Raw genomic sequence first — 14,632 nt, forward strand, 5'->3', positions numbered from 1 at the left:
ACTTAGTCAAAGCAATAAAAAAATAAAAAATGAAAAAGAAAGAACGTTAAATCGATCGTACCAAGCTTTTGGAGCTTGCTTTAAGCCATATAAGGTTTTTCTAAGGCGGAGGACTTTTCCCTTAGGAACATTCATGCTAAGAGGAGCTTCCATGTAGACTTCTTCGTTTAGGTCTCCATTCAAAAACGCATTCTTAACATCCATTTGATATATGTTCCATTTTCTAATAGATGCAATAGTAATTAAACATCTCACAGTTACCATTCTAGCTACAGGAGCAAATGTTTCATCGTAATCAATACCATACTCCTGACTGTACCCTTTTGCAACAAGTCTAGCTTTGTATCTTTCAAGAGTCTCATCGCTCTTGGTTTTAACTTTGAACACCCATCTACATCTAATTGCCTTCTTTACTTCAGGAAGACATTGAAATTCCCAAGTTTTGGCTCGGTTAAGTGCATTAAGCTCAGTTTCCATAGCATCTCTCCATTCTAATTTCTCTTGAGCTTCTTCGAAGCTCCTAGGTTCTTCATATGTGTTCAAACACACACCAAGAACACTTGAACAAAAGTACCAAAAAGATACAAAGGGGACACCCACAAATGCATAAGTTGAATCCAATAAGAGAGGGTGAGCACTAAAGGCTCTCACAAGAATACATCTTAAAGGGGGGGAAGCCCCCTATGTATAATACAAAAAGAGACCAAGTGGGAGGGGCTCCTACTAGACGTTGGAGCCCCTCCAACGGCTAGAATTCTAGCCGTTGGAGGGGGTCCAAGGTCTACCCCCTCCCACTTTGACTTAGTCAAAGCAATAAAAAAATAAGAAATGAAAAAGAAAGAAATAGAAAAAGAAAAATAATAAAATTTAAATGCATGTTCACAATTGTGAAGATGCGTAAAAAGGGAGAATGCTGAAATGACCGAAATGCCCCTAGGGCTTACAAAATAGAAATATATATATATATATATATATAGATATATATATATAAGAGTGACACATTTTAATAGAAGCAACCTCCAAGGCACAGTGAAGGGATCCAAAGGCATTCATATGCAGGCTGAAGAGGGATATATTTTGACATTGATAGTAGATCTTAGAGCAACCTCTAGGGTACAATGAAAGGATCCAAAGGCATTTGTATGCAAACTAAAGAGGAATATATATGGATTAAACAAGTTTCTCGCTCGTGGATTGAGAATTTCTCACTTGAGATTGAAAGGTATGGATTTTATCAAATTCCTTTATATCACCCTCTCTTTACATTTAAATTTTAAAGGTGAGAATGTCATCTCTTCTATTGATATATGTGGGTGATACAATCATAACTAAGAATTCAAAACAACATATATAGAAGATAAAGAATCTCTTCAGCAAAAAAATTGAAATGAAGGATCTTAAAAAATTATGATATTTCCTAGGAGTTAAAGTTGACAAAAAAGATAGATAACTCATTCTGACTTGGCACAAATACACCACTGGCTTGTTGGCTAAGATAGGTATAAAGGATTTTAGACTTGTTTTAACGTCTAGCCCCCTATTCACAAAGGTTGAGTTCAAAGGATGGTGAATTATGTGATGACTTGACAAGATATCACAAAATAGTTGGTATGTTGCAATATCTCACCTTTACCAGACCGGATGATATTGTATACACCGTAAATCAAGTCTCTTAGTTCATGCATGAACCAAGGATTACTCGTATGGAAGCAGCTATGTCACATGGGTACGGGTGCAAGTACGACACGACAAGTTCAAAAAATGTGGGTATGGGGACACGGCTATATATATGTGTGTGTGTGGAGTGGGGGATGTTTGTTTTATTTAAAATATTTAAAAATGTTTCAATGGGCTGTTTGTGTTTGTGTTTGTGTTTGTGTTTTATTTATAAGGGGTAAATGAATTTTTTTAAAAAAACAACAGGGGGTAAAATGAAACTTTTGAAAAAACAGGGGGGTTATTGATTTTTTTTTTTTTAAGGGAAGGAGTCATGTTCCCATTCCCACCGCCTCACACACATGCACACTTTCTCTCTATCTCTCTATCTCTCGTTGTTGCTGCACTCTCTCACTCGATCTCTTTCCACTGCCTCTCTCTCTCTCAATCTCTCTCGTTCTCTCGATCTCTCAATCTCGATGTGAAGAAGAAGAACGAGAAGGAGGTGGAGTTGTTGCTCTCTCTCTCTCTCTCTTACTCTCACTCGATGTGAAGAAGAAGAACGAGAAGCCACCGTTGTTGCTCGCCATCTCTCGGTGCGATGAAGAACAAGGTATGGTGTTCTCTCTCTCTCTCTTCCTTCTTCCTCTTCTCTTATTCTTCTTCCTCTTTCTTTTTTTGAGGGTTCTGCGAAACAACAAAAAAAATAGAGTTTTTGGGTTTTGGGTTGGGTCCAAGTTAGACCCAGCCCAACACGTACCCGTGCCGCGCCCGGTATCTATCCCCGTGTCGGGCCATGTCGACACGGGTACTTAGGCCATTTAGCTATGTCTATGTGACATAGGGATGCAATGAAGAGGATTATGAGATATCTTAAAGGAACTATTAGGGACGGTTTGTTGTATAAACGAAGATCACAAAGAGATGATATGCTTACTATTATGCCTATTCAGATGCCGACAGGGCTGGTGATCCTGATGAAAAGGGTCGATATCTGGATATTATGTTTTAATTGGAAAAAAATCTAGTTTCTTATAGTAGTAAAAAGCATAAGACAGTTGTCAGTACTAGTACAAAAGCTGAGTATCGGTCTATGGCAGCAGTGACTGCAGAAATCACATGGATCGAGCATTTAGTGAATAATCTAGATGAATTTGTCCCAACATCAATTTTACTTTGTGGCAATCAGGATGCGATCAAACTTTCTCTTAACCTGATTCATCATAAAAAAAAATCACATAGAAACAAACCAGCACTTTATCAGAAAGAAGATTGCAAATCAGGATTTGGAGGCTAGATTTATTGGTACAGGGAATTAACCTTTTCACAAAAGGGCTTACAAGACGAAGATTTTGGTTCCCCAAATCCAAGTTTTCCATGAAAAAAAAAGCATGCACAACTTGAGGGAGGCTGTTGAGACATGTATGGTTTTGAATCGCAAGTCTCGAATCATGCTCCAGCATGTTTATCTATTTTGTTCTATGTTGTATTTCTCATTTTTACCCTTTTATGTGTATTATGTTGATTTGTATAATCGAGGGTAATTCTGTCCATGTAATATTATGTGATATATCAATTTTATCAATGACAACAGCCCAAGAACACAACCCATATTGGAAATTGTCTTCATCCATCTATATCCCTCTGTGTCTTGCTGAATATCTTGGTGTGCACACAAAATTTATCAATATGTACCTTATATATATAGAGAGAGAGAGAGTATATATATATATATATAGAGAGAGAGAGAGAGAGAGAAAACCTGCACCATTACTTATGTGACATAGCCCTGGTTGCAGGGCTTCTTCTATTGTTTGGAGTTTCCTGATTTGCAAGATGTTATTAATTTTACATCTACTCACAATCGAAGAACCTACATATGCTCATAGGGTCTATATGTACATGTGCATGCATTCACTGATCACATTAGTTAGATAGGCAGAAACAAGTGCCCAGCTATGTCACATGGGTGCGGGGGTGCGGCACTTTCAAAAACCTTGGGTGCGGGGTGCAGCAAATATATATATATATATATATATATATAGAAGGGGGTCTGGGGGTACCGCAGCCCAGATTTTTTTTTAAATCCAAAAAATGGACCAAAATGACCCCGATAGCCTGCGGGCTGGCCCTAGCCCATCTCACGTATATAACAAATGGGGTTTCTAAAATCATGACCCAAACCGGGCCTGAGCCGGGTAGGCTTAGCCCATCAGGCTGCTGGGCCGGTTGCCCACCCGTATGTACCATGGGCATCCCATGTCAAATGACAACTATGGTAGCCCTTAGTCAGAAAAGGATAGCCCCTGTGAGCTATGTATATAACTTTTTAATTGAAATACTACATTTTAATACTTTTTATTTTCAATTACGTGGGACGAGTTTGAGCTGCCTTGAAGGTCTCCTCTACCCGATGTAATTCGAACCCGAATCTGAACCACATTGCGTGCTACCTGGGAGCTCACACCTTCCTGTGTCTGAATAGGATATCCGATCCACCATCCAATGACAACCGTGGTCATGACTCATGAGTCCTTGGACTTGACCTTTGGATGTCATACATCATCACAGGATTGTACCGTTCGGAAAAATGCCAACCCTCATATAGAAGGCAAATAATAAATAAACCCCCAAAAAAGGAAGTTCTGTATGTAAAAAGGACAAAAAAATAGGAGAATGAGAGTATTTCACGGTAGCTCTGCCGGCAAAATAAAGAGGGAGAGGAAGAGGGTTGTGGGGAGAGAGCGGAAACCCTAGATTCCCTCGCCAGAATTCCCAGCTTGCCTGTTTTCCGGCGGCCGGGAGGGCCATGGAGATGATGAACAAGCTCCGGAATCTCGACGCCTACCCGAAGATCAACGAGGACTTCTACAGCAGGACACTCTCCGGAGGGCTCATCACCCTCATCTCCTCCATCTTCATCTTCCTGTTGGTCCTCTCAGAATTTAGTGAGTTTTCTTTTTTCCATCTTTTGAACATTTTTCACGAAAAAGTTTGGGTTTTTTATTGCGCAGCCTAGAATTTTTTTAAAAAAAAAATCCAAAAAATGACCCTGGGTGCGTTGACCGTACCCAGGGTCGGGTTGACCGCACCGGGTGCCGCACCCGCGTCGCGTCGACGCGGGTGCCGCACCTGTCTGGCCGAATCCCTGTGACATAGGTGCCCAGATATGGAGGCATAACCCAAAGCAAAGAGCAGGGAACCAGTTATTCACAAGAAGTTGGTATATGAAAGGTGCTTGTTTCTCAGGAAGGTGATGATAACTTCATCTTTGTTACCACAATATGAGGGTGATATAAATCTAGTAGCAATATCTTGTGAAATCTGAGGATACCCGCAATGTGACCCTACAGTACATTTCAACTGTCAAAATGTACATGCTTTTCTATACTGCAGCCACTCATTCACGATAAGAGATCCCCTCTGTTGTTTGTTTTATAAATTGTGTGGAACATAACATCATTAGAGAGAGATATTCATTCCCCAGAGTGAATGAATCTTACCGTTCATCTTGTTGAGAAATTGAGAATAATGATTCTGATTTGAAAATCAGATTTTTTGTCTGTCTTATTCAGTTTTTGTCAGTGAAATGTTAATTAAACTTTCCATGCTCTGATTTCAACAAATTTATTTCACTGAGATTATGCAAACATTTATCCATTTATAGTTCATGCAAATGTTCTTTCTGAAGATCTAATGCTTTTTCTTATTCTAGCTTATTCTTTTCAACACATTTGACCTAGTCAAAATCAAGTTATCAAGTTATAAATGTAGAGAAAAGTGCAACAAATTATTGATGAAATTAACTACATGTGATAACTTACGCAAGTGCACCAAATGTGCCAATGAAAACAACCGCCCCAGAATTCCGAGATGCTAAAAGTGCCTGCTTAAGCATAAAATCAAATAAATATGAAGCAAAATATAGTATAGCTAATTGACCAATAATAAACCTGACTTTTCAAACTGGTTAATTTGATACTCAATCAACTTCACAGAAGGAATTTGGAAAATAGTTATTTAGAAGCTACCACACACACCATGTTGAAAGGCAGATAAAAGGTTTATAACTTGTTAAGATCATCAACCAATAATAAACGTGACTTTTCAAACTGGTTAATTTGATACTCAATCAACTTCTTCATAAAAGGAATTTGGAAAATAGTTATTTAGAAGCTATCACACACACCATGTCGAAAGGCAGATAAAAGGTTTATAACTTGTTAAGATCACAAACTTAAGAATCAGGTCCATATGATCAGTATTAAGCACATTTTTCTGGTTAAACATTAAGCTAAGCTGAACATTTATGCCCATCAGTTTAATAAATGAAGCCAATAAATTGCTGAACGTAGATATGGGCTATTACCAAAGGATATAACTTCAACTTAATTCTTTCACCATCAAGCAGTATCTCTGAATCTATTAGAGATGTATTTGACTTTGAAAGAAATACAAACACTTGCACCTATCCAATAATTGTTGTAATGAACTAGATATGTTTAACAAACCATGCTTCACAGATGCAAGCAAAAGGAAACTTGCTTCCTCAAAGAAAGCTACAAGCCTAACATGAGCCCCCATAGCTATATGGATTTCCATTGGAATAATAAAATTAACCTTAAGATATGGAAACAGTTACGACCTTAACATGGGTACTTCTCCCAGCTCCCCATACCCGTGTTGTACCAACAGTGGTACTTGGGTACCTTCAGGTATCTTGGCACATTTTATCCATTTTGTAATTTAATCACTATGTGGTCAACACACGGGATCAAAAGTACTCAACGTTAACTATCTACCTTTTTATTAGCAACTGTCATTTATTAAGTATCTTTAACATATTTTAGACTTTTAGTTCATATTGACAGTCTACAACTTCATATATACAATATTTTATAAAATGCAGTATAGTTGTGCATTTTTTTATGTGTATATGTCTATATATAACAACCTACCCATCATTTTAGAAATTCCTCAGCTGTAAATCACTGTGTCATACCCCATACCCACCCCCATACCTATGTGACAGGTTATGTCTATCTATTTGCTCATACTTGTACGAGATAAGAGATAAAGAACCTGTGCATGAGAAAGATCAGTTATGGAAAGAATCAATCATCTTACAGCGATAAAAAAGGTTTTATCCCCAAGCTCAGAGAAAAAGATCAGCAAAAATGCCTGCATAAAAAGAAATGAACATCCCACATCAAAACTTGTGCTCGTTACACCATAATAAGTATGTCCAACCAGAAATTTAGGGACATATGAGAAACATAAATACGAAATCAAGTAGAATGAATATCAACTTGAATTTTATCAAATGTCATAAACATCAAAAGATAAAAGAAAATATATTGAACTTTGTCATGATACTGTAGCAGGCCCAGATGGCCAGTTTCACAAGAAGTTGAACATGAACTTCATTTACATTACCAGCTATGTAACAGGGATTCAGCTAGCAGGGTGCCGCACCCACGTCGACGCGGGTGCAGGTGCGGTCAACCCGACCCTGGGTGCATTGACCGCACCCAGGGTCATTTCGGTCCATTTTTTGGATTTTTTTTTTTAAATTGCCCTATGAAATGGGCTGCGGAATTTAAAAAGAAATTCTTGGGGGGAGGGGGGGGCTGCCCCCCTATAACCCCCCGCCAGGGGCGCCCCCCCCCCCCCCTGGACCGCTGACCGCGCAGCGGGACCCGCACCGGGGGAACCCCCGGACCCCCCTTCTATATATATATATATATATATATATATATATATATATATATATATTACATTTTTACCCCTGCCGCACCCCCGCACCCAAGGTTTTTGAAAGTGCCGCAACCCCGCACCCGCACCCATGTGACATAGATTACCAGTTAAATGTGAAAAACAACACAATGAAAATTTGGATGCAAATTAATGCTGATATCCAGAAAACAGAGCATGCAAAATGATATAAAATGCAACTTAGCAAGCACAATCTTCTTCAACTAAATTTCAAATGCTGGGAGTCACACTAACAATGTGCATTCATGGCTGTCAAATACTACAAGTTGATCAGCTGAGTCATTGCATTGGCTAGGCCAAGATCATGACAGAAGTCATTATGCTACCAGGATTGGCTCAACTCAATGCCAACTAATGAACTCATATTGACCCGAAATCATTTGAGTAGGGTCCCATAGAATAAGACACATTGTGACGGTTGTGCTAATTCTTGTCAACAATCATCCAGTTCAATCATTTACTGGTTATTTCAGTTCTATGTTCTCTAACATTCTCAACATTACATGTTCAAAATTTCAAATATTCTGCAAGTCATAGCATTTTGGAGTCAGAAACAGCGACACAGTAAAACTGATAGTCATTTTGGTAAAATTTTTGATATTTTTGTTTCATCTTATTGAAAGGATAGGATGGCTAATCATCAGCAATTATCAGCATCTTCAAAGGATGAAATTTTATCAGCAAGATTTCCACTTCTGCAAGCCAGGCATCCTTTCCTTGTGTATTTTTCAAGCATCCTTTGTGTAAAATCAACAACCTAGACTTCCCAATGTTTCCAGAAAAATGGTGAAAGATAACAGTATTTAACCTTCAAGAGAATGATTTCATGTGTTGCCCTAGAGAAGGTCAACCAGGGCTAAAAATAACAACAATTTGTTTCTTAAAATTGCTCTGATACCACGTATAGTTAATATATTTTAAATGATGGATATACACAAAAAAGAATGGAGACAAAAGAGAAAGATAAAAAAGGAGAGGAAAGAGAAATCAGGCCCACACATGAGGGCAATAAAAGGACAGTTGATTTCATTAAGATTCAAATTCTTAAGCAAAGACTCAAAGATAAACAACCAAAGATATCCGTAACTTACGAAGAAGGTTATAGATTAAACATGACATACAACCTGGAGGGATGATAAGTGTGCATTCAAATGGGGTACATTTTTGTAATATTGTAAACATTAATACGTGTTTGCACATTAACAATAATTTACATATAGGCTCCTAACATATGGCAAATTTACGTTTAGCCATCTCAGGTTTCAAATATTTATGATAGAGGCCTAACCTTTCAAGAAATTGCTCAGATGAAAGCTTGAGTTGCTTCTAGAGTTAGATGAATAAAAAAGCAACTCAGGCAGTTATCTGAGCAATTTCTTGAAAGGCTAGGCATTTATCTTAAATATTTCAAACCTGCAGCAGCTAAACATAAATTTGTCATATGCTAGGTGACTATATGTAAATTACCCTCATCTTAATAGGACATACTGAGAAAGTTCTATTATAATACCAATAGCCAGTTTTTGGTATTCCTAGAGGTCAGTATAGAGGCACTCCTACCTCTACCATCCCATTTATACTCAGTCATAAATGGAACATGGGTCAACTGGATATAATTGGTCCCAGATGCTTCTCCATGTTTTCTCCAAAAAAACTTCACAAGTAATCTGTCCTACATGAGACAATGATGGAGGGTTAAGTCTTCCTCTTAATCGTGTGCTTCTTCCTTGCTTCTTTTACAAGTGATTAAAAAGAAACATTGATTAACAGCTTTTGGTTGTGAAAATTTGTAAAACTTTGTAAGTTCATTACTTCACCTTTCTCCATAGTATATCTAAGTGCAATATACTGTTTACACTTGTTCACTTTAACTAGTGGTTGCATCTCCTCAGTCATCTATATGGACTCCATTACCTTTTATTAGTTACTGATGCCAACACTTCTGTCTGGTTTATTTCTAAACATAAATTTAAGTCCTTGGCTTCTCTCCATTTCCATGAATTTCATGCATATGTTAATAACCAAGGAATTGGCACTTTTGTTTCTATCTAACATGGAAGAAGTATACATCAACCTCATTTAAACTATTTCCGTCCTTTCATGGATTATCCGGTAACACACATGTCCACTAAAATAAACATGGAGTTGCTAAGGAAATGCCATAATGCCAGAAAATTGTTCTTTACTTCATTTTATGTATAACCCATGTGAGTTTTGGGGCAAGACTGCCATTATTGTGTTAGAAGTATTGTTCCAGAACCATGTAAATGGACACTCCTAAAAGGGCATCACACCTGTATCGCTGCAGGTGCGAGACAGAGACATGGATTCCTTAGTGTCAGGTGTGGTCAGCCACACCCAAGTCCATTTCTCTCAGAAACTGGACTTGGTCAACCCTGACCACATCCAGTTTTGTTCACATTTTACACACACACAGTCACACACACATAATGTATGTACAATTATACAAATGAAGTAATGAACCTACACCCATGTTTTCAGAAATTGCTGTGTCACACCCATGCGACATAGCTCCAGATGAAGTGCATACTTGTAAACTTTTGTGCTCTGGAAAAAGTTGTGGTCTAATTCAAAGAGTAGGAAAATACAGGTAAAAGTATGTTAAAACAAATAAGCAAGGTAAGCAATAAAAAGATCAGGAACAGTTAAGCTTTTACAGGCCGTGTTTGCTGTGATGCTCTCATACCATCACAAAAGGGATTAAATAACATTGAAATCATGTCAATGCTGAAATTGTCAATCTGATGTTAATCAATTATTTAGAGGAATTAACTGTAATGACCTTATCACAATCTAACTGCCAATCAGCATAACCACAAAATCACCTCATTATCATTAAGTCACTTAATAGGTTAGGTAGATAACATACATCAGCAGCAGAAACTCAATGACACATAATCTTTAAATCCATAATATTGATGCAACCCTCTCATATCATGCACAAGCATAGAAGGAAGAAAAGAAACTATATCACCATAATTCTAACATTCTTAGAAGACCCAAGTTCCACATAACTATTAGAGATACAGAATATCACTATTACAATGTGAAGTACAAAGGTACAAGGAAGCTTCCTAACCGAAGCAAAACCTGTGCTAATGTCACCAAGTTCTCCAAAAAAATCAAAAGTCTGCAAGGCATTTGCTAAGTCTGAGTTGGCCAGTGCTTGTTGAGATCCACAGAAGGTAAGCAGTCCAAACAACAATGCAAATTTCATAGTATATGCAATCGATAAATTAGAACCCACGAAAGCCTTGTGACCCAAAAGTGCTGGAAGCACTTCTTTCATTAGATTGGTTCTAATGAAAGACTTATTCAAGGTACTAGAATCACATTGATGTTGAAGTGTGTCAAATGTTCTTCCTTCTCTACATTGCCTTCTATCATCAGGGATTCTGAGCTCCTGCATTCAAATTGTAAAAACTTGTCAACAAAAGTTCTATGCACCATGACCAACTAACAGACAATTGAAGAACAAAGTTATATTATCAGACAGTAGTGCAATAATTTCTTTATACAATCAGACAATACCATTAATAAGATCAAAAATCTGTATCACACACGAACTGGCTATGAGGGCATCCAGATTGTAGGTTGTAAATTTGTAGGAATTTCCATTTGTAATTGTAGTGAAGAAAAAGGAAGAGGAGAATATGAAGAAGAATGAAGAAGGAGAAGAAAGTGGAAGAGAGGAAACTATCATGGGGTAGGGCAAAAAGCTACTTGCATGCTATTCTCTACGTTAAACAAAGGGCACTTACTTATGGTACTTTAATGAATAAAAATACCCCAACGACAATATATCAGACTCTTTCACATACAGTTAAAAAGGGAGAAATGCCTTAGATTCTACAATAGTAGATCCCACATATATTCAGCAAATCAAGCAACTCAATCAACCATATGTCTAAAGTGTATAATTATTTATTTGTGAATTGATGGTTTAATAGGAACAAATAAGTATTAGCTATAATAAAACACACAAGTATGCACACAGACATGCAAGCATATGTACATTACAACAACATGAACATGCATCATGGACCCTCACTAGTGCAGCAATGAACTCAAGACCATGGTAATTATGACACTTGAGTTGTTACCGTGACACCACAGACTGACTGGCCATGTCTAACAACAATCACGAGGTGGTAGCAGGTATGGTTGGCAAACATGGGGCTTAAAATAAAAAAGGATCATTTTTTTATGATGAACAGATAAATCGGTTTGTGAATTAAATGAATTAGGAAGTGTTCTTTAACATCTATATATGATAAAAATGCATTATACATGGAGTAAATAGTATTGGCATTTAAAATTTACATGATAATAGAATGATTAACTTATCAACATAAACTGCATGTGCTTTTCCATGAATCATTTGTTTACTGGTTCTCAATCAACCTTAGATGTAAAAACAAGAAGCAATAAAACAACATTATCAATCATTCATGTTAGAAAACTAACAAGCCACTCAATGATGATCAAATCCTTATTGACCCTACACCCAGTCTCTCCTTTGATGAAGACCCATCATCACTGCTGCCAACTTCATAAATTGGAGATAATTCATGAGCTTATGAAGAAGGGACACAATTTAAAATGAAGTGGCAAAGAATTATTCCAAAAAAAATTGGAAGTTTGATCTTAAGGTGCTCAGGGTTATAGTTTAGAAAATTAGAATTTAGAACTTAAGAATTAGGATATTAGATGAAATGTTTTATGTACCATGAAGTACAACCTTTTAGATCAGCTTGCATGTTAAGATTGTGTTCTAGTTATTTATAGTTGTGTTTATTGACTCTACCATGTTGCAAATTGAACACATGCATTATTTATCTTCATCCATAAATACCATCACGCGATTTTTTTTCAATCTTTTTTTAATTTATGTTATGCAAATTTATCTTTTTCTCGATACATTATTAAGATATGAGTTACAATGTGCATTTTACAACATTGATTTTAATCATCTTGGTGATGCATCAAATCCTGTCTCTCATGCCCAAACATATTCAATCACTAAGCTTCCATAAGATACAAAAGAGCATTTAAGAGATATGTGACCATGAGAGATAATACATTACCTGATCATCCCCTTTTGCAATTTGTGACCACTGTCTTGACAGCCTGCAAAACATTCACTATCAATAAGTAAATCTAAAAACCCATGGATTATTCCAATCCATAAGTTATACCTGAAAACAAACAAAATTTTGCCAAATCAAATAAATATCTAATGAAGAATAAGATCCAAGTATGACACCCAATAGAAAAGCATCTTAGAATGTCAAGTCAGGCTCTCTAGCTTCTTAGCATCAGATATTCTAAATCTTCAATAGAAAAGCTCCACAACTCTCTAGGAGAAGAAATGGAACAGCAGCTAAGCAACCCATTCAGTACTAACAAAAGGATGTAGATGTCGTTACTTAACAATCAGAAGCAAGGAAAATCATGGCATAACATGCATGATGAGATTTCCCAAAATTATATAATGTATTTTTTTGGGTCCTGAAATTGATGGAATTTCACCTTGTTTTTCTTCAGATTATAACATGCATGATGAGATTTCCCAAAATTATATAATGTATTTTTTTGGGTCCTGAAATTGATGGAATTTCGCCTTGTTTTTTTCAGATTATGAAAACCGTCATAGACCTATTCTTGCATTCAAGTTCACATTGAAGTTTCTCTGATTTACTTAAAAAGAGCCAAAACTCCATATGACAATGTGAAATCTGCTATCTACATATTTCACCTATAATAACTCAAAATTAAGGCATTTTTTGCCTCCTCCCTCCCTCCCTCCCATCTCGTGGAGACACAGCTCTATAACTCTTCCTTTTCTGTTCAAATTTGCTAAAAGAATTTCTGTAATTCACTGAGTAAATTCCCAAAATTGGCACAAGATGCACAAAATACAACCAATACACCAAAATCAATCGTTAACCATACAAAACCAAATAATAAGAATATCTTCTTCTCTTTTACTCTGCCATATTGTAACTCAAAAATTCCTCTCTTTGCACATAATTATGTTCTCATTGAAATTCTCGCAACTCACTAGGTAAAAGCTGAAAATCAGACTAAATTTGTGAAAGCCACAGCCAATCCACATAATCAATCGCACAAAAGCACACTTTCATGCACATGCATAAACATCGAACTGCTTCTTTTGCAACGAAAAGGATGCAATGAACTCTGCTGTTTTGCTTGAGTTTTTTACCAGGATTCCGGTAAACTCACTAATTAAAAGATGAAAATCAACACAGAATCTGAAGTCTACAATTTGCATAAAAGCATACAGGCCTGCATACAAGGGCACATGTTTGTGCGCACACACATACATATTGATCTTCTGCTGTTTTACAACAAAGAAAAACTCAATAATTCCACCATTTCTGTTCGGGTACCTGACCATAATTCCCATACTCACTAAATAAAATCTGAAATTCATTATATATTTAAAATACGAAATTGATCCACAGAACGATTTCATAAAAGCATACAGACATGCATACAAGGCCTGCACGCTCACATATCTTTTTCTTTCTATAACAAAAAGGAATTCAACAGTTCCACCAGTTTTGCTCGAGTTTTGACCGAAATTTCGTAATTTTCACTAAAAAATCAGCAGAACACCTAAAATCCACGAGCGGTACACAGAATGATCGCATAAAGACGCAGACACGTTTTAGCTCAATTTTCTGCCAAGAATTTCCCCAACTCACTAAATAAAAGATGAAAATCGGCATAAAACTAAAACGTCACAACCGATCAACAGAATTATCGCATAAAATCATAGGCGTGCATACACGCGCGTGCTCAGACACACATTTACGTTCTTCTTATTTTAACAACAAAGAATCCTGCAATTCTGCGTTGTCCACTCGAGTTTCTGATCAGAAATCCCGTAATCCACTCGATAGAAGCCGAAAATCAGCATAATAACTAACGTTCAAGTCGATCCACAAAAGAGAGAGAGAGAGAGAGAGATCTTGCTTGCCTCACTGATCGGAAAAAACGCGAGTCTCCAGAGAATCGCCGCCATTCTCTCCGGCGGCCGGCGGAGAACGAGAAACCATGAGGCCTCGGGGGCTTCGGGTTTCGAAGAGCGACTCCGAGCGCGCTCTCGCAGATAACGTGTCCGCGCATTTTTACTTCTTTCCTCTTTCTTCAC

The 14,632-nt window shown here is 37.1% G+C and overlaps 1 protein-coding gene across 5 annotated transcripts in view; it reads right to left on the reverse strand.

The window, feature by feature from the left end:
- LOC149819858 (GDT1-like protein 1, chloroplastic) overlaps window positions 1-14,632 on the reverse strand; it is a 29,002-nt gene extending 14,370 nt beyond the window's left edge. For all 5 annotated transcript variants that reach the window (XR_016426544.1, XM_089982871.1, XM_089982872.1 and 2 more), the window contains exons 1-5: window positions 14,459-14,632; window positions 12,540-12,582; window positions 10,532-10,855; window positions 6,784-6,837; window positions 5,481-5,542 (exon numbers count right to left, since the gene is read on the reverse strand). Coding sequence is in view for 4 of the 5 variants with exons in the window: in XM_089982871.1 (XP_089838997.1) it covers window positions 5,481-5,542; window positions 6,784-6,837; window positions 10,532-10,855; window positions 12,540-12,582; window positions 14,459-14,607 (632 nt within the window). In the remaining variant the exon portion in view is untranslated. The remainder of the gene's footprint in view (window positions 1-5,480; window positions 5,543-6,783; window positions 6,838-10,531; window positions 10,856-12,539; window positions 12,583-14,458) is intronic.

This window comes from Nuphar pumila, chromosome 12 (genome assembly GCF_984573655.1).
Source record: "Nuphar pumila chromosome 12, dmNupPumi1.hap1.1, whole genome shotgun sequence".
NCBI classification, from domain to species: domain Eukaryota; kingdom Viridiplantae; phylum Streptophyta; class Magnoliopsida; order Nymphaeales; family Nymphaeaceae; genus Nuphar; species Nuphar pumila.